Source organism: Fukomys damarensis, unplaced genomic scaffold (genome assembly GCF_012274545.1).
Source record: "Fukomys damarensis isolate Sample0158 unplaced genomic scaffold, DMR_v1.0_HiC HiC_scaffold_10, whole genome shotgun sequence".
Taxonomy (NCBI): Eukaryota; Metazoa; Chordata; class Mammalia; order Rodentia; family Bathyergidae; genus Fukomys; species Fukomys damarensis.
Genome location: NW_022900922.1, coordinates 16,903,419 through 16,929,952, shown reverse-complemented (window position 1 = coordinate 16,929,952; position 26,534 = coordinate 16,903,419). Strand labels below are relative to the sequence as shown.

General features: G+C 41.8%; 1 protein-coding gene and 6 non-coding genes across 7 annotated transcripts in view; 3 read left to right on the top strand and 4 right to left on the bottom strand.

Moving 5' to 3' along the window:
• The window catches only part of LOC104861624, a 26,914-nt gene extending 24,619 nt beyond the window's left edge, over positions 1-2,295 (bottom strand). Inside the window, exons 1-2 of the mRNA XM_010623100.2 lie at positions 1,997-2,295; positions 1,550-1,575 (exon numbers count right to left, since the gene is read on the bottom strand). Coding sequence (XP_010621402.1) covers positions 1,550-1,575; positions 1,997-2,285 — 315 coding nt within the window. The 5' untranslated portion in view covers positions 2,286-2,295. The remainder of the gene's footprint in view (positions 1-1,549; positions 1,576-1,996) is intronic.
• A 795-nt stretch (positions 2,296-3,090) lies between these two features.
• Trnam-cau lies at positions 3,091-3,162 on the top strand. Its single transcript has one exon. It is a non-coding gene; the product is annotated as a tRNA-Met (tRNA).
• Positions 3,163-6,992: 3,830 nt separating this feature from the next.
• On the top strand, positions 6,993-7,065 carry Trnar-ucg. Its single transcript has one exon. It is a non-coding gene; the product is annotated as a tRNA-Arg (tRNA).
• Positions 7,066-9,326: 2,261 nt separating this feature from the next.
• On the bottom strand, positions 9,327-9,408 carry Trnas-gcu. The gene has a single exon. It is a non-coding gene; the product is annotated as a tRNA-Ser (tRNA).
• A 6,296-nt stretch (positions 9,409-15,704) lies between these two features.
• Trnas-uga lies at positions 15,705-15,786 on the bottom strand. The gene has a single exon. It is a non-coding gene; the product is annotated as a tRNA-Ser (tRNA).
• Positions 15,787-16,670: 884 nt separating this feature from the next.
• Trnag-gcc lies at positions 16,671-16,741 on the bottom strand. Its single transcript has one exon. It is a non-coding gene; the product is annotated as a tRNA-Gly (tRNA).
• Positions 16,742-23,188: 6,447 nt separating this feature from the next.
• On the top strand, positions 23,189-23,261 carry Trnar-ucg. Its single transcript has one exon. It is a non-coding gene; the product is annotated as a tRNA-Arg (tRNA).
• The last annotated feature ends 3,273 nt before the right edge of the window (positions 23,262-26,534 follow it).

Sequence of the window (26,534 nt, the reverse complement as noted above, 5' to 3'; positions counted from 1 at the left end):
AAAAAAAAAAAAAAAAAAAGTCTAAAGCCTTCCTTTCAAAATACATGCAGGGTTCAACCACTTTTTACAACCTCTACCACCAGCACTTTGGTTCAAGCCATTTCATCTCAACTATTTTTGTAGCCTCCAGTGTGATCTCCTCACCCCTACTCTGGTGCTATCAGCGTCTCACTATGTAGTTGAGACTGACCCGGCACTCACTTTATAGCCCAGGCTGGTCTCAAACTCACACCAATCCTCTCCTGCCTCGGCCTCCCGAGTGCTAGGATCACAGGCGTGCACCACCAAGCCCGGCTAGATCATTTTTAAATATAAATTAGATTCTGTCTCTCGGGAAGTTGAGGCAGGAGGATCACCAAGAGTTCAAGGCCAGCCTTAAACATCAGCTACATACATAGCATTTGGTAGCATTTTTCTAAGTATACATAAAAACATTGGTACATTTCACCCCAAATTGTTAAGTATGCAACACCTAAGCCCTCACGCTTCACACAGGTAAAAACCACAATATTTCCTATCACAAAATTTACTTTTTCTTGCATCAGTAATGATAGCACTTAGTACCACATGACATACTATAATTAACTTACATTGTGCAACCAGAATCTATTATTACAATTCACCTCCATAAGTGAATACCAAAATATTCCTTTGTTCACTGTCATTCACTACTGCAGTTCCCACAGCATAGAAACATGGCTGGCATATACTATGGACAAAAAAAATTTTTTTTTGCTTGTTAAAATTACATTCACATGAGTTTTTCTCCTCAAATCAGTGCCTCAGCTCTAATGATATGTGATTCTTTTCATATTTACACACAATTATAGCCAGGTGTATTGTTGCACAATTGCAACCCGAGCACTCAGGAGGCTGAGGCAGGAGGATCACAAAGGGTTCAAGGCCAGCCTGGGCTACATAAGACCCTGTCTCAACATACACGCACATGTACACAAACACACACACCCAAAAAATTCAGATATTTCAGGCGAAACTTAAAATAATTCTATTAGTTCTTCTAATTCAATGTATCACTCTACAGATTACTTGATGGTCACAAACAAAAGGTTGATTTTACAACAGAACTATTGCTAAGCCAACAATTAATTGAGCATCATATTAAATTTGGATAAGACAAACATCATGCAACCCTGATGTTTCTGACAAGCATATCGACCTGAATTTGACTAAAATTAGGGAAACCATTTCTGCTCTATATAGCATACTGAGAATATGAACTAAATGAAATTATCCCATCAGGAAACAAACCAAAGAACACTACAGGTTTCTCTTGTATATTAGCGTCAAAAGATGGAGGGGAGACTTTAGATCAAGAAATTTGAACAAATATCTTAAGTGGATGTCTAAGCCAAACGGGTGACATTTCGGGACACCTTCAAGATTTGGGCAAGTAATAGAATTTTTGTTCGCTGTATGAAATGTGAAGGCTCAGTGCAGTATTTAACTTGGGAGAATTGCACTGTTTGAATGAATGCTTCTTTTAAAATGATATCGCTACTTCATTAACACCTTCTTATAATACTCTAACGGAAACACAAATTGCCTGAGGCGCCCCCAGGCTGTGCAAAGCTCAATACTCCTCTCCAAAGCCCTAGTCACCGCGGAAGCCCAGAGCTTTGTTCCTGGCTCCCGCCATCCCGTCTTCCTGCAGCCATCTTGAGTGCGGCATTGCGGGAGAGGACTCGCCCGGCCCCTAGCAGCGACATGCTTATCCGCAGAGGGACTGCACGGATGGGAGCAACTCTGTCAAGAACTAGGTGCAAACTATCTCCGCCTCTTTAAATGTACAGATTAGGTCCGAGAAAATAGCACCGAAACCCATCCAGCATGGGAGTTTTATGGGTTAAGAACCAGACAAACGAGACAAATGTTAGCTCTTTTAAAGGAAAACGTGGGCGGCCCTGAAAAGGGCCTTTGGTTGGTGGTAAAAGGCTTTGGTAGCGGACAAGATCTTAACCGCCGAAGCCATAGAGGGTGCGTCCCTGGCGCTTGAGCGCGTAGACCACGTCCATGGCCGTGACCGTCTTGCGCTTGGCGTGCTCCGTGTAGGTGACGGCGTCGCGGATCACGTTCTCCAGGAAGACCTTCAGCACCCCGCGCGTCTCCTCGTAGATGAGACCGGAGATGCGCTTCACGCCGCCGCGCCTGGCCAGGCGGCGGATGGCGGGCTTAGTAATGCCCTGAATGTTGTCGCGCAGAACCTTGCGGTGGCGCTTAGCGCCACCTTTACCAAGGCCCTTGCCTCCCTTACCGCGACCAGACATGATTCAACCTCTACCGACAGACTTCTGGAAAACGATGCAAACTGGCAATACAGCTTATATGCATGGGTTGCGGACCTAATTGAAGACTACACCCCGCGCGCGAACTTTTTGTCCCGCCCAGCAGCCCGCCTGGTGACGTCACCGATAACCCGGATCCTGCTCCCAGAGGAGCTCTCTGCGGAAGTCCTGCCTACCAATCCTCTCTGCCGGAAGAGGGGCTTTCCCACCTTTGTCACTAAGACAATTAACCTTTCTTAATTGTCATTCTCTGCTTTGGTCAGTGTAGGACGACTGCAGCAGAGCTGCGTTCTGCAACCTCGGTTGAAAGAAAGAGGAAAGTTTTGCGCTCCCGTTCCGCTCATTGCTGTTAGAGACCGAAAAGCCTCCGGGGAGAAATTGGAAAACTGCCATATTCCCTCTCCCCAAAGCGTCGAATTTTCTTTCAGAAGACAAATCTATAGTTGGTTATTGACTCCGTATCAGTATTCTCGCCCGCTGCGCAGAGGTCCAAGTTCCGTTCCCAGCGTCTTTTCTTTCCCTTTGTTAAAATGTGCAATTTCCATTTAGGTATCCAGTCTCCCTTCACGTCTGTGCCAACAATTCACGAGTGATGATGTTTGGGTTTAACTTTTGTTTTCTTTTTGATGCTGCCAACGACTTTGCAAACAATACGCGTCCTTTGGTCTCCAAGTAAAAAGGCGTCTTCCCACTGGTTAGTGTGTGGGAGCTTGAATATTAGTCAGGAACAGTTCAGTGCATTCAAGGAATAGTTAAGTACATTATTAGCAACATTTCTTTTCTAAGCAGCAGAGTGGCGCAGCGGAAGCGTGCTGGGCCCATAACCCAGAGGTCGATGGATCGAAACCATCCTCTGCTAAATTATTTACATTTGCTTTTGATCTTAATCTTTAGATAGATTTAACTAGAATCATATCGCTTACTTTACGAAAACAAACTGCGTCCAAATAGTTCAGAAAAAAAATCCCAGAATTGAAACAGCTTCTGAAAACTACATGTAGAAGTAGAGGGTCTGCACTTTTCATGGAATCCTAAGTATTAATTTGTCCTCTCAGTAAGCCAGATTTCTTCTCTTTACCAAAATGGCTATCCCACCTTTGTATGCCCGTTATCACAATTCTATGTTTCCCTGTGAAGCTGAAATCAGCTGAGTGGCAAGGAGGAGGGAGGGTAGGAGATAAACCCAGGAATCGAGTTTTATTTCCTTTTATACATAATTCAGAAAGCATTACTTGCCAAGTGGCTAAGTTGATTAGCACTCTAATGGGCAGTTCCCTGTACATATTATTTGCAACTACAACTGTCTCAGTTTTGGGAGAAAATGGGCAATTTGAGACAAGTGTGATAAATAAATGTGTCTCTCTCTAATATCTACCCTGCTGTAAAATCTCCTATAGAACTATTCTCTGTGCTTATGTGAATGTTACTGTTCTCTGCCCCACCAAAGAACTTCTATTCTGACACTTATGAGTCAGATACTGTGATCGAAGCTAAGATGAAATGAAATCGCCTGCAGTCTACATATGCTTTTAAAACAAGTAAATATTTTAAGTATAGCACTATTTCTTTAAAAGGAGCACCCGCTAAATGCAGTGAAAATAAAAAGAAATTGGTGATCATAGTCATGACCACCACTGATTTGGGAGGTATTTATATAACTCGACATATATGCACAGTTCAACATTTATTGCAGCAGAGGATACAATGCAAGAAATGCAGGAAACAGATATATACAGGTGAAGGCTAGAGAACGCTTCCTTTCCATTCTTCAGTGACAACACACATTCTGTTTCTCTTGAGCTGTGATCTATGTGTCATCTGTGTTTGTCAAGCAAAGTCCACTTGAATACGGAGTCAGAGTTGCTAATGGGACCAGTGATGGAGTGCACCCTTAACCAAGAACCAGGCACACATCATGAATCTTTATGTTTACTTTTAAAACACTGACAACCTTATTCATAGTGATTTGGTGCTTCAGGGTTATAGAATAGCATCATTACTTGGTACATGTGAACATTCCAGAGTTTTACTTTTCAAGGTGCAGTCAAGGGTCCTCACAGTGGTACTTATCTGCAGAGTTAAGTGCAAAGTGAATAAAAGAGCTTTGCTGCATTAACTATGCTCTGGCAATTGTCTCCTTCATAAATGGTGGCAAGTTTTGAGCCAAAACTTGAACAAATATTTGCTAGAGTTTATAAGGAACTATAAATATTTCAGTGAAATGGAGTATGGAGGTAAGAGAGGTTGCATGACGGAAAGGAATTTGAAGTGAAACGTGGCTGTGTTGGGATCAGTTCTTATTCATACACTCAGTGAACCACAGGCCTCATCTCTAATATGGGGTAGAAGAGATTGGTAGCAATACATTGGTCATAAATACAGAAAGCCAGGAAGAAAAGGGCAATGCATGCCATGAAGACAATTGAGCAGCTGCAATGAAAAGCAGAAAAATCTCCCTTGAGAGGTAGCCTTTGTGGTAATGGGAGGCTGGGGATTCAGGAGCTAGCAGAGAAATGAAGGCTATTATGTTGATAACTGAGTGGGATGCAGCCTGTCCGGCTCACAAGGGGACACACCCCATTGGGAGCTTTCTCTGTTCATGAGGGACATATCTAGCAAGACTCAGAAATGGAGCCCCTGCAAGGGTCAAAGGTGTCAAGAAAGCACTAGAAATTTCAGATTGTGCAGTACATTCTGGATTTATGGCAGACCCGACAGAGAAAGGGCAGCTCATTAAGGAAGTCAATATGCAATGCAATTTGATTTTATTTTTCCATAGGCAATAGGAAAATACCAAACAATTGTGAACAAAGAATATGATCAGATTCTCTTGTTACAAAAATTCTATGAAGTTCTTACATGTATTTGTGATTTGGTCTTTGATTAGTTTATCTTTCAAGAAATAATTTCCCTTCTAAATTGAGAGAAGGGAGGTTTGGAATGACTTCTATTGGTCATCGCTGCTGAAATGTTATACACAACTTAAAGGAGTCTTAATACACACATACATACTTCACCTGCCAAATCCTCCTTCTGCCTTCATGTCCATTCCTGGCAGTGGAAATGTTGTCATTACAGGAAGAAAAAAAAAATCATGGAGTAGTGTATGACTTCTGTTTCTCTCAAATGTCAAATCCAATTTCAAGCTTTTCAAAAAATATCCAGGATCTTACTACTTTTCACTTCTTTCACCATTACACATGATGGTTTAGCCAAAAATGACATCATGTATCATGAGAATATTGCATATAGTTCTTCAACCACTCTCTGTATCCAGGAAGAGAGAACAAGAAGTCTGTTTTCACATTTTTTTGCAGAATAGGACTCTTTTTTACTTAATTTACTTTAATAATGATTATAGAATTCTAGAATATGTATATGAAGAATTCAGCAATTTTTTTCTCCTATTTGCTAGGTGCTACTCTGTGGACAAGGAAAGAAAAGCTACTTAAGGTCCCACTCCTTGGTTCCAGAAATGTCTTTTCTACTAATCCAGAAAAGCCAAGTCCTAAAAAAAATGAAGGAGAAGAGGCATTGCTTTCAGCGCCTGCAATATAGAAAAGTAAGAAAACAATCTATGTACAGACTGCTTACTTTATCTTCAGACACAATGCACAAGGTCACAAAGATTCATTGAGAGGCTTAAAAGAAGCCAGCCCGGAGTACACAGTGAGACTCTGTCCAAAACAAAAACAACTAAAGTCACCCAAAACAATTTTAGATCTATATCCTGCTACGGAATTAGCTCTCTGCAGAGCACTGTACATCCTGTCAAAACTCTTTCTTCATAGGATTATTTTATTGTCTCTTGTTTTTGTACTGTTTCAATAATTCATTGTAAAAATTCTCAACAATCTACAAAAAAAAATTTTGTTTCCTGTTTCTTCACTTCTTAATAAAAGGAAGCCTCCGAATATACTAATGGCCCTGGACCTCTCTTACACCCCTTTTCTTTTTTAAACAGACAGGAATTTACTGAAAAGTGCTTGGATGCCACATTGTAACAACCAGGGAAAGACCCCGCTTTAGCCTGGGGTCTGCTGGCACCCAAGCACAAAGGCTCTGACGTTTCTCTGGTGAAACTGCCGCAGCGGTTTCCTTGGCAACCGTGCGGCCCAAGTCGTCGCTCCTGGAGTCTGTGACATTGCACCTAGTAAGCCTGCGCAGGGCAGGGACTCTGAAAAGCTTGAAAAATGTCCCTCGGATCCAGCCAATATGTAATATTTTGGCATTTTTTAGAGCATATAAACTACACTATTTCTGCTGCTGAAAATCATACAGCAAACAATTTTTCTCTCTGAAACAGCGAGACCACGGAACCGAAAAAATTGTCAATCCGACCTCTCAGAAATCTCGCATCCGGGATCCCAAATAACCCACGTCACCTACAGTTTCCATTTTTCCGATAATGAAAGATATAGAGGTCGGGTGTCACTGCCTTCTTGTTATTATTAAATAACTTTTTTTTCTTAGAGTATCTATTGTGGGGGTTTTTTTTCCTCATTGAGTTTATTGGTACATTTTAGGTATACAGTGCAGCTACATTCATCATTGGAATCTTATACCTTTACATGACAGGTCTTGGTTCTCATTTTATTAAATAACTTTTTTAAAATTCGGGCTTGGACAAAAAGGTTCTCTATTCAGTATACTACTTCCTATATATTATAGAAAATCCCAAACCGTGAAGACCACGTGGCCTAACGGATAAGGCGTCTGACTTCGGATCAGAAGATTGAGGGTTCGAATCCCTTCGTGGTTAGTCTTTTTCCGTCTGGTTTTTGTGGGAATTTTTTTTGTTTTATTTTATTTTTCTTTTCCTTTGTTTATTTTCTCTCTTTCTTCTTCTTCTTTATATAAATCTTGCAAAATAAGATCACCTTGTCTCATTGAAAGAAAAATGTTACTCATTCTCTCTGGGCTTTTCGAACTTTGTTCTTTCTTCCTTTTCTCCTTTAAAGGGAAAGAGAAAAAAGTAAAGGCAACAAAGATGCCAATTTCAAAAGGCCTTGACGCAATTGTTGCTGGAGTGAAAAGATAAAGTCAAAACTGAAATTAGGCTTCTGATATAGGAGGGTCTCAAATTCTCCCCAGATCTGAGTTTTTAGCTTCTGGCTTCAGATATTTATTTCTGTGCCTCTTGAAAAAAAAGGAATCAGCTCTATAAACTTCAGCCTCTCAACCTAGAGTCTCAGATTGAGGCCAGGTCCTAGGAATCATCCCAGTGGGAAACCTGTCCCTTTTCCCTCAGGCTTAGAGAATTGGCACAGTCTCCACATTTGTAGCCTGAGCCCATATGAGATATTGGGTTACTACTGGAGCCCATGTCACTGGTTCTCATTCTTCCTTTCCTTTTCCATCTTAACTTTTTTGCTTTGGTTTCATTGGCATCAGAAGGATGACAGCAGATTATATTCAATCCTAAACCACAGAGCAGAAATAAATATTAAGGCTGTTAAAAGAGCCCAGTTGTTTGTGCTGTGTGTGTATACAAACAGTAAGTGAGGGAGGCACACATGAAATGTATATAACAACACATTTTGTGTGCCTCAATATCTGCATGCAATAGTAACTGTGGATAAAGGAGAAATAATTTCCAACTGCTGCTGTCATGATGAAATAGGTTACTCCAAATAGCTGTGTTGGTTGCATTAAAGTCCAGATTTTCTAGATCATTGGTAGAAAACCCAGGGCACGTTCCACAGCAAGCAAGGAGAGCCCAGATCTCAGTCCAAATCCCAGGCAAGTTGTTGCAAACATCACCCCAGCATTGCCCCATCATCACCCCAAAATAGCCTCAGCAGCTAAGCATCGGATACCTTTCAATAAAAAGCTATTTGTATCATTGAAAGCTCTGTTATTGTGATTTTCCTTTAAGACAAAAGATGTTAATGTATGAGCTGTTTTTCCTAAAGTAAAACATCAGTATGCAGGCTTAACTGCAGTGTTGGCCCTTGGCAATAAGTAAGTGGGTTTGGGTTTTACCTGGGACACTCATCTTTAAAAGGTTCACCATCACTGTTCTAGATCAAAACATGAATAGTAACAGTACAGTCATAATTACCTCTTCTTCATCCTCCCTTTTAGATCTCCTTTCTGGTTCCTATTTCCTCTTGTCATCCGTAGATGTTTTTACTAACAACTATTTTGTGATCTCCACATTAGTTTTCTCATCTGTTTAAGTAACAACTGATACAGGAGAGAAATTTCTCAGAGAGATCATCTTTATGGTCCTGCAAATGTCACTCTGCTCTGTATAGACAACCCCTTACTATAGAGCACTATAAAGTGAGAGCAGGTGACCAGTGAAATGAAGGTGCAGAGTAGCAACAAATGATCAAAGGAGAAGTAAATAGGCACTGGCATGCTTGGGAGAGATCTTCCATTAAAACTGATTCAACTAAAAGAGTATTTCCGTTTGCACATTTGCTGTAACAGGTAGCTTTAATGTGCATCTTGCAAAATGATTTTGCCAGCGAGAAAGCAGACCCTCTTGGTCAGAGGAGCACGGCACAGAGAATTGAGTTCCAGAAAGGCAGGATGTGCTACCATCTAAAACTAGGAGCTATGGACTTAGAAATGTACGTGGGGTTTAACAGGTGTTGGACATTTGACAAACTCTGCAAGACAGAGGAGCCACAACTAAAGCGAGTGCGACACTGAGTCAAGAGTGGCCCGTGGCCTTCTACCCAGGGGACCCACGGGAGTTACCTCTGAGCTAGCGACACACACACCGCTGCGCCCCATCCTCAAAGACTGACTTCACTAAGCCTGGACTAGGAGTCTGGGGAACGCGGGGAACACTTGCCCGGCTGTGAGGACCCTACCAGAAGGAGAAGGGCCAGTGCTGCGCGTAAAGCGGCGACCAGTAGACCTGGGAATTTAGGATCCACCGTGCAAACTACAGTCTCTAGAATTTGGTGTAGCTGCTAAATGTCGGAACCTCCAAAGCCTCTTATAAAATGTACCTGTTGGAAAGGGGCTTTAAAACCTCTCCTCCCAACGGATGGGTGGAGAACTCGTCGACGAGGATGGGATTCGAACCCACGTGTGCAGAGCACAATGGATTAGCAGTCCATCGCCTTAACCACTCGGCCACCTCGTCATTAGCAGTCCTTCTGCTACTGTTATGTTGTTTTATGAACTGCAGTGTTCGTTTTTCTTTTTATGTGGGGTTTTTTTTTTCTTCCTTTTTGAGGAAACACAACTTCGTTTCACAACCCGTCTTGTTTCATCGCATGAGTTAGTTGATGAAACCAATCTCTTTGCTCTATTTAAATGACCCTCTCACTTTGATAAGAAAAACAAATTAAGAAGGGGGGGCAAGTGTGACTACAAAGTACCGCACACTTCCTCAGGAAGAAACACTGGAGAAATCACCTGAGAAGAATGGGGTTTATGACTACTGTTATTTTGATAGTCAAATTGGATTTTGTCATTTCCACGTGGCCATGAATATTGACACCATCACTAAACCAACTATTGTCACTGGCCTCCCCAGACACTCCTAGGCAGAATTCTCAAAAGAACCCGGCCTGGTGGTATTAATGCCTCTCAGAGACTCCCTCCTATCTTCTCTGTGAAGCTGAGGAGCCGGGAGAGCTGGGAAAGATGCACAAAGGTCACAGTATGGTTGGTTTTGAACGTCAGATCACAGGTTTTGGACTTTATCTTACAGAACTGTAGGCCTTGCAGGGGGCGGAGAGTGTTTTATTTTGTACAGGTAAATGTGACAAAAATGATAATTTGGTATTGGCATTTAGCATTACTGCTACCTAGTTCTGTGACCTCCAGCAAAAGATCACCAGGGGTATTCTTGTATCTGCCGTCAAGTAAATTGGGTGTAATTCCTGTGACTGAGGAGGACACACTTTGGAAAAGAGAGAATCTCAGTAAAAAGGTATTTGAAAGGCCTTACTGTAGCATTTGTGTTCCTGTGAGGTGGCTTGGGAAGAGTGTAAAGAAATGGGCTTTATCTAGATTGGATCCTGTCAAGAAGAGAGGGTAAAATTCAATAACTGGGTATCTGAATAAATTCTATCAAGAAGGTAAGAATAGAATAAAGTTACAGCCATAAAAGCAGTGGTCTTTCGTGTGGTAGAGGGGGATGTTTGGTATTTTAGGATTTCCATGGTAACTTTGTTCTATTATCTATGAATAGTCAAAGTTATAAAATGTTTTGTTGTTTCTATCTCATTTCATCATAATCAGAAAGGCCAGTCTGCTACCGACATTCTGACTGCACCCTGCTGGCCTGATGAAGAGAGTCAGGCCAGGTTCTAGATGCCAGGGGCGGCTGCTGCTGCTGCTTCTCTTCATCATCATCTTCTTCTTCTTCTTCTTCTTCTCCTGCTCCTCCTCCTCCTCCTTCTTCTTCCTCTTCTTCTTCTTTCTCTTCCTCTTTCTCTTCCTCCTCCTCCTCTTCTTCCCCTTCATTTCTCCTTCTTCTTTCTCACTTGTAATCAGGATCATTATTTTTTTAAGTGTGGGTGGTTTCACCTTCTGCCTCATAAGCACAAGGACCCAAATTTGATCCCCAGTACAAAAAAAAAAAAAAAAAAAAGATACAATATGGAATATGACCAGAATTCAAAGAAAGTACCTCAGACTAGAGCTAGGCATGGTGGTGCACACCTGTAATGCCAGCGCTCTGGGAGGCTGAGGCAAGATTGCATATCAAACCCAATGGCAATTTACTCACATAATGGGACCCTATCTCAAAAAAGGAGTGGAAATGTAGCTAGTGTTGATACAAAGGCCCAAGTGTTGATCCCTAGTACTACAAAAAGAATAAATAAATACAAATTTAAAAATTAAGCTAAAACAGATAGACCATAAAGTTACATTCCTAAAAGCTTAAATAGAAAATATAAACTGTGGGGAAAGAAAAGAAAACATTATTTGATCTTAATGGTGTTGGAATTAGAATATATAAGACATAATAAGCAAACTCAGTCCTAGGGCCCATTGGTTCTTTCAACTCATTGAATTTTGATAGATATTTATCAAACATCTCATATGTCCCAGTCACTGCTCTAACAACAAAAGTACACAAGCCGGGTGCGGTGGTGCACACCTGTAATCCCAGCACTCAGGAGGCTGAGGCAGGAGGATCTCTGTGAGTTTGAGACCAGCCTGAGCTACACAGTGAGTTCCAGGTCAATCTCAACTACACAGTGAGACCCTGTCTCAAAAAACCAAAAAAAAAAGAAAGAAAGAAAAATCAAGAGAGCACACCTCACACAAAGTTTCCTGCCCTGATGACAATTATGTAGAAACATGCAATAAATAATTTAAAATATGCAGTACATCAGAGGTGGTCAATGTGTTGGGTGGTGGCAACTTAAACAGAATGGTCAGGAAAAACAGCCCACTGGTTCTCACTCTGAACTGCACTTTTGAATCCATGGGCAACTTTTGAGAAATATTCAGTTCAGGTCCTTATCCCTAGAGATTCTGTTTTGGGTGCTCAGGCATGATGTGAGAAGAGCTACAGTAAAAGTCTTAAATGCTGGTGTAGTTATAAAGGCAAAGTTAAAACAGAGACCAGGTGCCCAGTTAGAAAGTGCCAGGAACTTGCACTCAGTACAGCAAAACAGTGTGCCTACAAAGTACTGGTCCAGGATCATTCTGCCTTCAGCTCATTGAGCTTGACACCCCAGTGAGGTAAGCACTCTTCTTGTATAATTCTCTCCCTGAGAGTGTGGGGTAGACTTCTTGGCTTGCTCCTGACTGGTAGAATACTGAAAATGTGATTAGATGATTACCATAGAAAGAATTGTGATCTCCATCTACCAACACAATCAAATATTCCTTTTCATTTCACTCACTACGGTGAAACAAGCTGCCATGCATGTGAGGCCCTCATGGGGAGAAATTAAGGATGTACCGCAATGCACAGCCAGCAGATGATGGAGGTTCACAGTCCAGTGACCGCTAAGAAGCTACTACTGCCATCAAATACATAAGCTTGGAAATGCATCCTGCCCAGGTGAGCCCAGAGACATATATAACCCAGCCAACAATTTTACCTCAGATTGTTAAAATACACTGAAGTAGAGAACTTATTGTTCAAATTCTTTCAATCATGATGTGACCACATAAGCAGAGTTAAACTGAACAATGGCTCCCAAAATAGGCCCATATCCATGATGGAGGGTAAGTACACCAGAAGAGTTTAGAGAACTTTTTCTGGGACACTTTTTAGAGGCCAGAGGAATTCTTAGGGTTCTTGTTTTGTTGCCATTGAGTGAACTGGAATAGATGTTTTAAACTGTTGAGAGTCAACAAGAAGAACCATGACTAGCTGGGATTGCTGCATTTGAACACCAAAGTGAAATCCAAACTTCATAAAACAAACTTTCAAAGGAAGATTTGCATGCCATTGCATCTAGTCAGTAGGCCTGGGAATTATTTCAAGAATGAACTCAACCTGGTAGGGGAAAGGTAACAAGGGAAAAGAAAAAAATATCAGAAAATGAAAAAATGGAAAGAAAATGTTTGTTAATGGGGAGAGGAGGAGGTGGTGAAGGGAGGGCAGGGACAAGGGGAAAAAATGAGAACCAAGACCTGTCATGTAAAGGTACAAGATCCCAATAATGAATGTAACTATACTGTATACCTCAAATGTACCAATAAACTCAATGAGGAAAAAAAAAAGAATGAATTCAACCTAATAAGGAGCATTAATAGAAAAACTGTGTATGGAGAAAATGGAAAATCTCGGACGGTCAGGCTTCTGATATAAAAACCCTCAACAACTCCAGCACATAATTAATTTACAGGGCCTGTAATTCTAGCACTTGGGAGACAGAGGCAGGAGGATCTCAGCAAGTTCAACAGTAGGCTAGGCTACATAGTGAATTCAAGGCCAGACTGGACTACAAAGAGAGAGCCTGTCTCAAAAAACCAACAAACAAACAAAAATAACTTATTGGGATCCCATTAACTACAGGTATCACCACAGCTGGCATCAAGAGGAGAGATGTAGATAGTTATGCATGTGATCAGGAGAGGCCAGCACTCCAGAGCCAAAGGAAGGAGCAAGTAGATGGGTGTTGACCAAGGGTGGAAGAAGTGTCAGTGTGAGGGGCTGTTGGTACATTCCAGGTCACCAAACCTGAGAGAGGGCCACTGAAATTGAAAATTCAGATCTGGTCCACAACATCATAAATCCCCTGAAGCAGATCATTACTGAAAGACTCGTGTACTTTTAATACACCAATTAATCTTCCAGATAATGTGGCAACATGTGATTTTAAGGTGTTGGGATGAAGCCCTTACTGGGTACAGACCACAGAGGCCCTAAGATGTACACAACTATGTGGTCCAAAATTTCCAGGATGGTGTTAGTGCCTAGATGTCAGTAGAAAACTTTAAAATCTGAGAAAGAAAGAAACTGGAGGCCATAAAACATAAATATCTAATAGTTCAAGCAGAGATTCTAACCTACCAGGAATTCTGGGCAAAAAGGCCAAATCAGACATCTAGTGAAAGAGGGATTAGGGCTTCCATTCCAAAGATGCATGAAGACCATTTTCTGTAGGCCAAGACTCCATGCTGATTTGGAGGAAGTAATTGGCAGTAGTGGTAGCGAACAGAGTAGTAAATGTGTTGTAGGGAAATCACAATGGAAAGTCACCAAGATGTTTCTGAAGACCCAAAGAGGTTGAAATTCAAATTCTCGAATTCATTGTAAGCATGCTGAACATGACACATGGACTGTTATGTAGCGCTGGCTACTGAAATTCTTATGTATATTTCTACATCTGAAGATGTACATGGGAGGGCCTCTGAAGCATAAACCATGAACCTTAAGCTTCCAACCATGTAAGTACTTTCCATAACACACAATTGAGAATAAGAAGTTACTAGAAGCTCCTCTGGAGAAGGAGCCATCAGGAAGGTAGGAAAATTCAGAGTAACTAGTATGTATTAGCAATTTGTTGGAAGGATATAGGACATAGTATCAAGATTTATGGAAGGCTCCACCAAGAAATGAACTCAAATCACTAGCTTCAAAATCCAGAGCACTAACCATTGTACCATGCAGCCAGCCCTAGTGATTATTCCTGGCCCCTTTTTGACAGGGAGTGTGTGGAAAGCCAGACTAGCCTAATTGGAATGCTTTGGGGTTTGCAAAGTACATTCACATTGTGGGATTCCAAGAAAGCCACAAAATTATTCCAGCCCTGCCTAAGGAGAATCTTAGTATGGATAGATGTCCCTTGCAAAATCAAAACTGTGCATTCACTCAATTTTTGAACTGGCCCATGAATTATTATGTACCTACAGGCTTACAGAGGAAAGAAATCTCTTAGGGCTGCTATGCGTACAGAAGACACAAGATGAAAGCTGAATATGAGATGCCAGGAATTTACTGGCAGTTCCAAGAATAAGATGAAAATTTTTACTGTATATTTAAATATTGTCTTCTCTTCTTTACTTGCATTTCCTAATGGATTGGTTGTTCGTATAATACTAGTAAGATAAATTTTATTTGTATGAATTTATTCTTTTGTATATCAACAATATACATATGTTAGGAAGAGGAAGTGATTTTCTTTTTTTTTTTTTTTTTTTTTTTTTTTTTTTTTTTTTTTGCGTCTGCAAGGCAGGCGGTGGCACCACAGAGCTAAATCCCCAGCCCCAAGACTGAATTTTAGATGACAATTTTTAAAAATAAGATGTGGCCAAAATCTAAGCAGAGCTGCTAAAACTCTTTTATTTAGTGTTTGCTCTGTCCAAGTCTGCCTTCTGGAAGTTGGAAGATAGCGGGATCCAGCAGGGAGGAAAGACTAGTAATGTTTGTTTGATTTGATCAATATTAAAATACAGAGCATATATGATTACTAGTAGAACAGTGATACTTTGGATGTACCCAAAATCTTGGAAGAATTCCAGGAAGAGGAGTTAAAGACAGATGAGGTTTCAGAAGTCCGAGATAAACCAGATTTCAGAAGTAAGACAGGAGCCATGTGTTGAACAGGGATACACCAATACCAGAGGATTTTTTAAAATTTTTTTTATTAATTCATGTTTGTAGGGCATGCGATTTATAATCATCTTGGGGAGAGGGTACATGTACATAACACAGATTGGTTCATTTTTTTCTTTTAATCCTCTTCCCTTTCCCTCTGATTCTCTCTTCTATATTTCCCTTCTTACTGAGGATTTTAAAGTAATGCAACCTAAACTTTTCCAGCCTTTTTATAGTGCCTCAGAACTTCCTAGTGATTTCAAGCATTTTCCCAAGATACCTATAAATATGTTCGCACCTTATTACATGAGCGGAATAGAATCACCTACTTCTAATTTATATGGAGAAAAATAACAACACACAACTACGCAAATGGTAAGGATTTATGGGGGGCTAATATCCTTACAAAGAAAACACACCTACGTAGTCGGCAGGATTCGAACCTGCGCGGGGAAACCCCAATGGATTTCAAGTCCATCGCCTTAACCACTCGGCCACGACTACACAAGTGCTGTTAGTCTTGGATATATTCCCATGAGGAGTAATACCTTCGCTGGTTCAAAATATATTTTGAAATTTGTTTGTTTCGACAACGGAGGTACATCTGAAGCTTCTGTCAAGGTGATTTTTTAAAAAAAGCTGTGAAGACTGAGATCTTGGCTGAAAGAGTTGCATCGGACTGCAAAGAGTGCCCAGCGTAGCATGAGGACCTTCCCAGGGAGAAGGCCAACCCCTAAAGTGTAGTCGCCTCCAAATCCAGGAGATTGAATAGTAGACTCTCCCGATTTAGTGAGATTTAGCATGACTGAAGACTGGAAATAGCTATTTCTAACAAATCACCTCTTTCATTACTACACTATTGGGTCTACCAAAAAAATACTAGCCGGTGATTTTACTTCCTAAAGCCCAGGTTTCCACCGAATAAACTGTAGCAGAGGATGGTTTCAGTCCATCGACCTGTGGATTATGGGCCCAGCACGCTCCCGCTGCGCCACTCTGCTTGCCGAGGAGGTTTCTTTTCACATGTATATGCAACCCCAATCCTTTAGACACGTTCCTAATTCATACTAATTTATTGTATTTTAATGACTATCGTGGAGAATGGAAAGAGTAAGGTACACGCGACTACGCTCCACCATCAAGAACCAAACGTTTAGATTTCTTCCCCCAAAAGCCAATCAGCTAAGGATGGAGTTCGGTACAACTGCGTGTGAACTGTTTTGGATTCTTGGAAGATACAACGTGCATTGATGGCCATAATTTATAGAAGTAAAAGTTACACAACCTTCGACCGCTGGTCATCCATGGATATGGAAACAACATCCATGGATATGGAAACAATTACTGTAAAACTCCCTCCCTTCCCCATGGAAAATGAAAACTCGTAGTGCATTGGCCGGGAATCGAACCCGGGCCTCCCGCGTGGCAGGCGAGAATTCTACCACTGAACCACCAATGCTTCCGACAGCTGGTGCTCTTTTTCTACCCTTACATAGCTGCTACCCCTAAATTAAATTATTAACAGTGTATCTTTTTCTACGGGATATTCCTGAATTCGGTTAAACAAAAAAACTGTCTAGACATTTCAAGAACATCTGTGAACTGGAAAGAAGCTGGAAGTCTACCTACATACCACCTTTGAAGGCTTTTCAGGGTGAAGAGAATCTGTAAGTATCCAGCAAACAACAATTTTTCTTCATCCTTTCCCAAATACAAATCCCTACTGAAAACAAACTCTGGAAATCTCTCACTTGTGATACAAGTCAGTTCAATTAATATACCAAGTCGAAGCCCTCGCTTTCACTTTGAAGCATCAAATTCTCATACTGGAGAGGGGGAGATTTAAAAACGGTCGGTTGTCACTCCGCTGGGAATGAAATTTGACAAGGAAGGCGCTGCCGTGGTGGAAGTGGGAATGCGGCAGAAAGGACTCGAAAAGTGCGAACGCTCAGGAACCCTCTGCACATCCGCACGCCCGCACACCCTTACTAGTCCGAGACGGGGTCACTGCCCTGTTTCCGGGACCCGCAACCCAAAGTGGTGCCTGAAAAGGCACAGGAGAGATGTAGCCCCTTGTTTGGTGGACCTGTCATTTGGTTTGGAAGAAATGAATATGTAGAAAACTATTAAGCAACAAGAAAAATAATTTATCTCGGCACAATTACTTTGGGGTTTGAATCCCATAAAAGTAATGGACTTGGATAGCCTGGATAAGAAAGGTACCCCAGGCCCCCTGCCGTGCCTAGCTTTAGAACAGAGAAGGGTTCAGTTATACTGGATCATATATTTGCCACCTATCATTCAGTGCTTTGTGGGAGAGGAAAGGCAGGAAGCAGCCCAGCAAATGAACAGACTACTACTGTTTTTCCGAAAAGAAGAATGTGGGCTATACAGTAATTTTCCCTAAATCTCAGCACCCGAAGAAATATCCCAAAACTCGCTCAATTATATAATGTATTAGTTCTTATCTACTCATTTGTAAATGGAGTTTAGAGAAATTGAATACACTCCTGAAAGGGCTGACCATAAAGTAAATTAAAACAGATGCACCAGATAAACTGTGTAAGCTACTAGTAATTATTTTGTGGGACTTCTTTTTTTCTTTCTTTCTTCCTCTTCTTCTTCTTCTTCTTCTTCCTCTTCCTCTTCCTCTTCCTCTTCCTCTGCTTCTGCTTCTGCTTCTGCTTCTGCTTCTGCTTCTGCTTCTGCTTTTTGGTACCAGGGATCATGGGACTTCTTTACAAAGCTAGGAATTAAATCCAGGATCTTCGGTACTGAGCTACATCCCCAGCCCTTTTCTTTTCTGTTTTTATTTTGAGATAAGGTCTCCCTATGTCTTTAAATTGCCTGGGTTTAGCTCCAATTTGGGATTCTCCTGCCTCAGTCCTCTAGAGTGATGGAATTACAGGAAATTACTCTACAATACCAGCACACAACTTGACAGAGCTCTAACTTTATAGCTTTTAGGAATACAACAAAGTAAAAAATGTCTGTTTGATTTTTTAAATGACAATTATCTGTTTCCCCCTTTGCAGATGCCCCCATCTCTCTCTCTCTCTCTCTCTCTCTCTCTGACTTCTTCCCTCCCTTCATCTCCCTCTTTTTCTGGTACTAAAGATTGAACCCAGGGCCTCTACACTGAGCTACACCTGCCCTGCCCATTTTCTAGTCTTTGAGACAGGGATCACTAAATTACCCAGGCTGGGCTAGAATCTCTTCTATCCTCTTGCCTCAGCCTCCCAGAGGGCTGGGATTCAAAACCCGCTCTACCAGGGCTGGCTATATCACTTCTTTATAAGCCTTATAAGGCAAAAAACAGGTCAAGAAATGTCATAAATATATCAATCTAAATAACATAGAAATACCATGATTCAGTGCATTCTTAGTAACTAGCCTTAGGTTTTCATTGAACTGATTCACTTTAATGGGAAAGAAAGAAGAGAGAAAGCAATTTAGGACAGAAAGCAGTTTCTACTCACTCTTCCCTTTGGCCACCAGGCTACCCTGACACAACTCCACCATCTTTTTTTCCTTTGTTTGCTGTGCTGCGGATCAGGCTCAGGGCATCACTCTTGTTATGGGAACCCCTACCACTGAACTACATCCCCAGACTATCTGAGGGTGCTCGGCAATAACATAGCAACATCTTCCCTCTCCTTCTGTGCTTCTTCCAAAGCTACTGGGTGCCTTTGCATACAGGCACTTTGCTAAACACTTGAGGTGCAGCCCTAAGATACACAGACTTGCCCCAGCCCTTGCTGAATATACAAGTGCTGGGTGAGTCCCAACAATACAGAGATTCTTAATTTTGGAGAAATGTAGGTGATAACAATCTAGAAAGTAGTTTGGAGAGCAGTCAAAGAGAAGACCTGTCTAGAGACCAGAAAGGCAGCTTTGGGGCAACGGGTTTTTGCTTTCATTGACTGCAAGATTTCACTGACCAAAAGATGAGTGTCTGAGTCATGCACAGAAGGGGGACAAATAGCAGGTGCAGAGGCTCGATAGTGAGGACCAAAATGCACTTGAGATAAAAGAAGGTCAGAATGACACAGGGCTAATAGACACAGATGTTTGCATTCAACGCCAGGATACAATTGGCATTTAAAAACAAGCATAACACTACACATCATATACATCATACTGTATTACACTAATGTCTGCAATTATGATTTGTCAATTAAAATAATATCAATTTTTAAACAGTTATAGTAAGGACACGGATGTCACTGAACAAGGGAAGTTAGGATTTCATGCTGATCTTGATGCTTGAATGAGAACTGGGAAGGAGGTAAATTCCAGAGTGACTCTGGGCTCAGGCTCAGGAGTGCAAGGGTGAGGATGAGGCTAGGAAGAGCACGGTGCTGTCTGCTGGTGCAGGATCTCAGAGGACCCGGCTGGAGAAAACGCCATCGTCATGGGGCAGGTGGCAGACACTGTCCTCTGCAGCCAAGAGACGCAAGAAGCCGCCAGAGAAGAAAGAGGAAAACAGAACACACAGTTTCTGATGCCAGATTTCAATCAAATCTTCCTTTTAGAGAGTGACAAAGGGTGCTTGTCCGTAAGGGGAGTTCATTCCCTTTATAATCTCACCAGTAAGACCAAGACAAAAGACAGGAGAACCTCACTGAGGGCAACACAGCTCTTTTTTCTCAACAGCTGCCAGGATATCAAGTTCTCTATCTAGGATTCGGGGGGAGGAGAAGGCTCAGGTAGTTTAAACACACAGCAGATAAAGCCCCCACTCCCCTGCTCAGCCATCCTAGCTAAAACAGTTAAAATACTTGACGCCGATGTGATTTGAACACGCAACCTTCTGTCCTGGAGTCAGATGTGCTACCGTTGTGCCACGAAGTCCCAGGGGGAAGGACCTTTTGCTCTTAAAGATTTCCAGCTGCAGCCTGAGGCTTTACTTCTATTTTTTAGGTGCTATCTAGTTTGATCTTTTCTCACCCCACTATTCATAGTTCCACTAGTGCTTTTTTTGAGGAAAACAGAGAACATACTAGATTCAATGTTAATCCCAAAACTCAAATGCTCTGCATGGGAAAAGCTCTTTTGTTTTCTTCCACTTGCCTAAACTTTCCTTAAAAAGAAAAATTGTGAATATATTTGGTTTAGATTCTTGGTGAAAGAGGAATAAGACATGGCTAGGACGTTTGCACTAAGACTTTTCTTATTAATTCCCTGCACTTCCAGTCTTCTGGAGCAGACCCAACCTGGCCCAGCACTGCCCCAGAAAGCCTAACCCTCTCCTGTCCCTCCCTCCCCATGCCTCCTGGACTCTTTCCCCCTCTCCTCTACCTCTCCATACCCTCCCCTACCTTACTCTCCTCTCCTTCTCTACTCCTCTTCCCCTTCCCTCCCCCATCTCAGCCCCTCAGGGCCACCCCAACTTGGGTCCCTCAAATCCTAGGAAGAGTGGAGTTTCCTTCACAAATCCTCACTTAACAATCAGAATCCTGGGGCCCTATCACTTCCTTCTTGTTCACAACAGTGCCTCTGACCCTGCCTCCTATATTTATGGTAGTCTTATTGTTTTCTTACCATGCAACCCAGGAGTTCTCCGAAAGCCCTCTAGGTTCGGTGGCAGTAGGGACTGAAACAGGCACATTTTAATCTACACCCCAGACCTACTGAATCAGAAACAGCAAGCGTTTTAAGGAACCTCCAAATGACTGTGACACAGCAGAAGGTTTAAAAAATCACTGCTCCAGCCTGCCTTTGCTTTTGAATAAACCACGTGCTCTGGCTTCCTGGGTAAACTCTCTCCAACTTCCCTTTCTCTTCTGAGCTTGCTTTAGTCGACTACCATAGGCAAACAACACCTGGACTATGTGGGTCTCGATGGTAGCATCAAGTTTGATGCAATCCCATGTGCCTCAGCTCATAAATGTCCTCAAGCCCTATCCACTGGGAGTCTGATTTGACAGTCTCTCGACTCTGCAGCCATGCACAAACACTTGGTGTAAGAGTCTAACTGAACTAGAGCGACTCCATGTTGACCAGCAAACGACCTAGAGACTGTTGCTCCCTCCTTCCCTTATAGGATAACTAATGATTAATTGTAAATTGTTAGGTAACTGCATTGAAGTAGCTGGGAAACTAAATGGAAACTGTAATGAACACAGAGACCCAATATCAATCACGCCATCCCTTGCTTGCCTGTAGTTGAATGTTCTGAACATTATAATCTAAATTGTAAATGGAATAATGGATAATTGATCTGCTGATCATTAGTACGTAACGGTCGAGTATATGCTTGATGACCACTAGCTCAGATCAACTGATTCTTTGCCTTTGTCCCCTTCCTGTAAATTTTGAGTGTAAACCCCCCCTTAGCCCTATATAAAATGGCCTCTGTTTCTGAGCTAGCTGCCTCTCTGAGCTACTTGGCTTCAGAAGTGCCGTCTGGCCAGACTAATAAAGGTCTATTTGCCAACTTGCCTGGTGTGTTCCTTCCTGGGTGACTCTTGCTGTCCGACAAGCTCCTGGAGCCTCGCTGAGCTTTTGGGCCCAGCATCGTGGGAGCCTCTTGGCTATTCACTCTCCAGGAGTAAAAGTGAGACTTAAGTCTTACATTGGGAAACGTTTCAGTGAATGACATACTGTGCCTTACGCAAAAACAGGCCTGGTTCAGAATCACTCTCAAGAAAGTAAACTCCCCCTCTTCCAGGGTGAAGGAGCAACAGTGCCTGGGTTTACTAAGGGCTGCCAAAGCAAATACCACAGCCCTGGCCATTTAAATAGCAGGAATTTGTCTTCTCACAGTTTCGGAAATGAGGAGTCCAACATCAAGATTGGATTGCACAGGTTTTTTTTTCCTGAGCCCCTCCTGCTGACTTGCAGATGACAATCTTCTCTATCTCTATGTCCTTTTCCTTCCATGTCCTGTCCTAATCTCTTCTTTCTTTCTTTGGGTGGGGTACGGGGATTGAATGTCCTAATCTCTTAAAGACTTCCGTCATACTGGATTAGGGCCCACCCACAGACCTCATTTTACCTTTTCACCTCTTTAAAACCCTGACCTCCAAATCCAGTTCCATCCTGAGCCCCAAAGATAGGGCTCCATTCACCCCAGGAACCCGAGGGAGTTGGGGAAAGGAGGCATCCTCCTGCAGTTCCTGAGGCCTCTGAGTTGGCCACAGGCATGGGGTTTTTCGGTGTAGACCCTATGGATTCTATGCTTTCCCTCTACAATTATGTTTTCTCAGGACTGAGACATCAACTATCTTTCCTAAAGCAGTTTTTCAGACTACAAAATTCTGTTGCTGTTATCTCCTCTCCTGAACTTTCATCCCATTTAAATTTGTTTTAAACCGGGCGTGGTGGTGCACGCCTGTAATCCCAGCACTCGGGAGGCTGAGATAGGAGGATCGCTGTGAGTTCGAGACCAGCCTGGGCTACATAGTGAGTGCCAGGTCAGTCTCAAATACATAGTGAGACCCTGTCTGAAAATAAATAAATAAATAAATAAATAAATAAATAAATAAATAAATAAATAAATAAGTCTTAGACTTCTTTGGGTGGGCTTCGTGGAGAGTACAGAAGTGAGTTCTTGGATGAAATCCTGGGATCTGTATTTGGAAACAAGAAGATCCCTATGTCTGTCTGCGCCTCTCCTTTTTCCTTTCAGCTGTGGCACTTTCTCCTCTCTGGGCTTTGCTCAGCTCCACTGAGAGATAAAGCAATCTACTATTAAAGCCTGAAGCACCATATTCCTGCCCTGGATAGCTTCTGACTGAAATTGCAAAATTATTTCTGACCATTAAGTTAAACTTCTTTTACCAAACAGGTTGTAACATTTGTTAGGATTGGAAATTCCTTGCTTTACAAGGATTTCATTATTTTAGTTACAATTCATGAAGAATATTTTTCCTTGAACAAATTAAACCCTAGTATGCCGTGGGACCACGTGGCCTAATGGATAAGGCGTCTGACTTCGGATCAGAAGATTGAGGGTTCGAATCCCTTCGTGGTTGCTTGGAAGCTCTTTATTTCTACTTCTACCATCATAGGGTTCACTTTCATTCCCTTATTATTTTTTTTCTCACCATCAGTAGTCAGATATCAGTCCCTTTTCACCCTAACAGAATAGCTTCAGCTTATGTGTATTTTTCCCTTCCTGCTCCTTGGGCAGACAGCAGAACACGAAAGCTTTCTGGAAAAGCAGGCATTGCAGACGGCCCCCTCTGCATCCACGTCACCCTAACTCTAGAGCTTGGGACTTCGGGCCAGCTCCAGAAACTGATACTGACTTGACTGGGAGCAGAAGCCAGTCTCAGAAGCCAGCTCTTGCCTCCTCCTTAACGGTAATGAGTAAACAGCCCAGTGCCCTTCCTAAAGCAGGGCCACCTACCCAAGTGCTCGGGTTGTCATAACAGAGAAAATATGAAGCTGTTGTGGGAAACCTTGGGGCAGGGGCAAGAAAAGAGGTTAACAGATCCAACAAAAATTCCTTGTAAGGGAAGCCCCCAGTGAATAATAGATCAGACAAAGAAATGAACAATGTGAAAACCTTTAGGAAAAGGACACAGGAAAACAGCATAAATTCATGGTTTCAGGCTGCCATCCTGAGACTACTGGATCACTGCAAAGGGAAAAAGTACCCTGGATTCACCCTTTTATCCTTAGGGGCAGCTGACATCCTAACCTGGCCTCCAATTGCATGTTGCAAGATTAACAACAGGGTGTGGTGTCTGAAGGAAAACACAAACTCCAATCTAATTACTCAGATCAAAGGGATTCAACCAATCAATCACCTAGACTTCTGCTTTGAAGGGAGTAAAAAATTAAGAAGTGACATGAGGAAGGATGAAACAAACCTAGAATGTGGGAAGTTCTAAAACACAATTGACTGGACTTTTAAGTCATAGAACAAAATAGCTATGACACAGAGTTGGGAGACTTCAAACTATAAGAGACAAGGAGACATTACAACCAAAAGCAACAAATGATCTTCAATAGTACCTGGGTTAGAAAAACTGCCTTTAAAAGATATATCAGATACATTTAAATAAGGACTGGATATTAGATGTTTTTAAAGAATTGTTAGGTTATTTTAAATTGTAATGATGCTGTTATGATTATGTAACATGCATGTCTAAGTGATATGTGTTTATGCATTTAGGAATGATATATAAAAATTTCTGCAAATGAATGTCATGATTCAGCAGGAAAAAAGCAGATAAGAGTAATGTGATAAAAAGTTAATTGTCAAATCTGGGTAGTGAGTATACAAATAATTCCACAAACTTTTTTTTTTTTTTCCTGTTACAAGGAATTGAACTCAGGACCTTGCACTTTCCAGGCAGGCACAGTGCTACTGAGCTACATCCCCAGTCTTCTGAATTCTTTTAACTTCTTTGTGCATTTCAAAATTTTATTGTATATAAAAAGTGTACTTATTTATTTTTTAGATTTTCTAATTTTAATTTTTATTTACTTATTTGTTTATTTATTTTTGGAGACAGGGTCTCACTATGATGTTCAGGCTATCCTTGTAGTCATTATGCAGGCCAGTTAGCCTCAAATTCATCATAATCCTCCTGCCGCGGACTCCCAACTGCTAGTATTACAGGCGTGCACCATCATGCCTGTCTTAAGAATTTGAGTTAAAAAAAATAAAAGTTTTACAGAGTTTGTACTATTTAAGCAAAAGTCCTGAAAGATGAATACAGAGCTCCAACCACACGAGGTGGAGGATCAGGGTGAAGAAAACCCTGATGCATTAAGAAAGGTAAATCCTTTCGAGATAGAAGAAATAGAACCCTGACTTGTTAGATGTCAAATGTGCCCAGTTCATGGTCCCACAACACTGAGGAATAAAGTTGCAAATCAAAGGAAGAAGTTAGGAGAGTTTAACTAGAAATAAGGGAGAAGAATGGCTCCTGGATTTCCCAGGATAGATCCAGAATGGGGTGACCACCGAGGCTCTTTGTCAGAGATCATTTATACAGCAAAATCACAACGTGAGTGCAATATGGGTCAAATTGCCATCAACCTTTAGGATTACAAGTATAGCTGCTTAGCTAATATTGATCCAATAGGAAAATCGGTCACATAGCAAGGGTACATGGGATGCACAAAGAGATTTGGTGGAAGGGATAGGTCCAGATACTTTCTGGTCACCACCTGGCTACAGTGCCTATCTGAGCTTCCTGGACCGTGGGGTGCTAATTACAGTAGAATTCCAAGTCACTGCTTAACCCTTAGGGAGGCATGCAGGCCTGGCCATTGCATCTTCATCTTGAGGCCTGGCCTTCTTCACATGTGCCTCCAGCCACAATTCTGATGTCTTTATTTTTTGTGCTGATTTTCTGGCCGTATATTATCTTCTAACTTAGCTGCCAATAGTACTTTTGTAACAGGAATTACACAGAAATTGGGATTCTACTAAGCAGTCAGGACAGCTTTCCCCAAATTGACTCAAGAAGCCCAAAATGGAGTTTGCTGAGTCACTACCCTGTAGGGATCTTACAAAAATATCTGCCAGGTGTCCTTTGGCTGTCTGGGACCTCCCCAGAGTATGATCAGATGGGCCATTGGCTCAAGGGTGCATCAGCCTGCATAGGCATGGTGTGAACTCTGCATAGAGTAGATGCTGAAAGGGATGATCTCCCTTCTAAACCCTTAAAAACTCCCACCTAGACAAAGAGCCCTGGAGAGTATCCTACTCAGATCTCCCTCCAGGCTAGTGAGAGCTTTATGTCCTTACCTTTATATCTTTTACTTTCTTACTTTTATGCCCTTTAAATAAATTTGCTTGCACCCTACCTCCTCCATCCATGGTTTTATTCTTCATTACAGTGGAACCCAACCCCAGTGTTGTGGTAACACTTGTCTCAGGAGTTTCAGGCTCCTTTGACAGTGGACAGAGAAGAAGCTAAAAGGGTTAGACAGATGCTGAGGATGCAAGTCTTCTGTGTCATCTGCAGTCTTTACGGTAGACCACAGGGTACCTTAAAGACCCAAAAGGAAAAGGCACAATCAACTGTGATTTCCTCATTGGCAACAACATGCCCCCACCTATATAATCTGTCCTCAACATCTCTTATAGTTGCCCCTATAAAAAGCAATGTCTCAACTAAAATTTTCTTTAATTTCTTCCATACTTCAAGAGGTTTAAGTGTAGAACACTACCCAAACTCTGCTCACTCCTACACATCTTTTAAAGTTGAACTTAAATATTCTACAAATGATTATTGAGCCCTGGTGGAGCAGGCAGAGGTAAAGAAGATAGAATTGCAACCTTT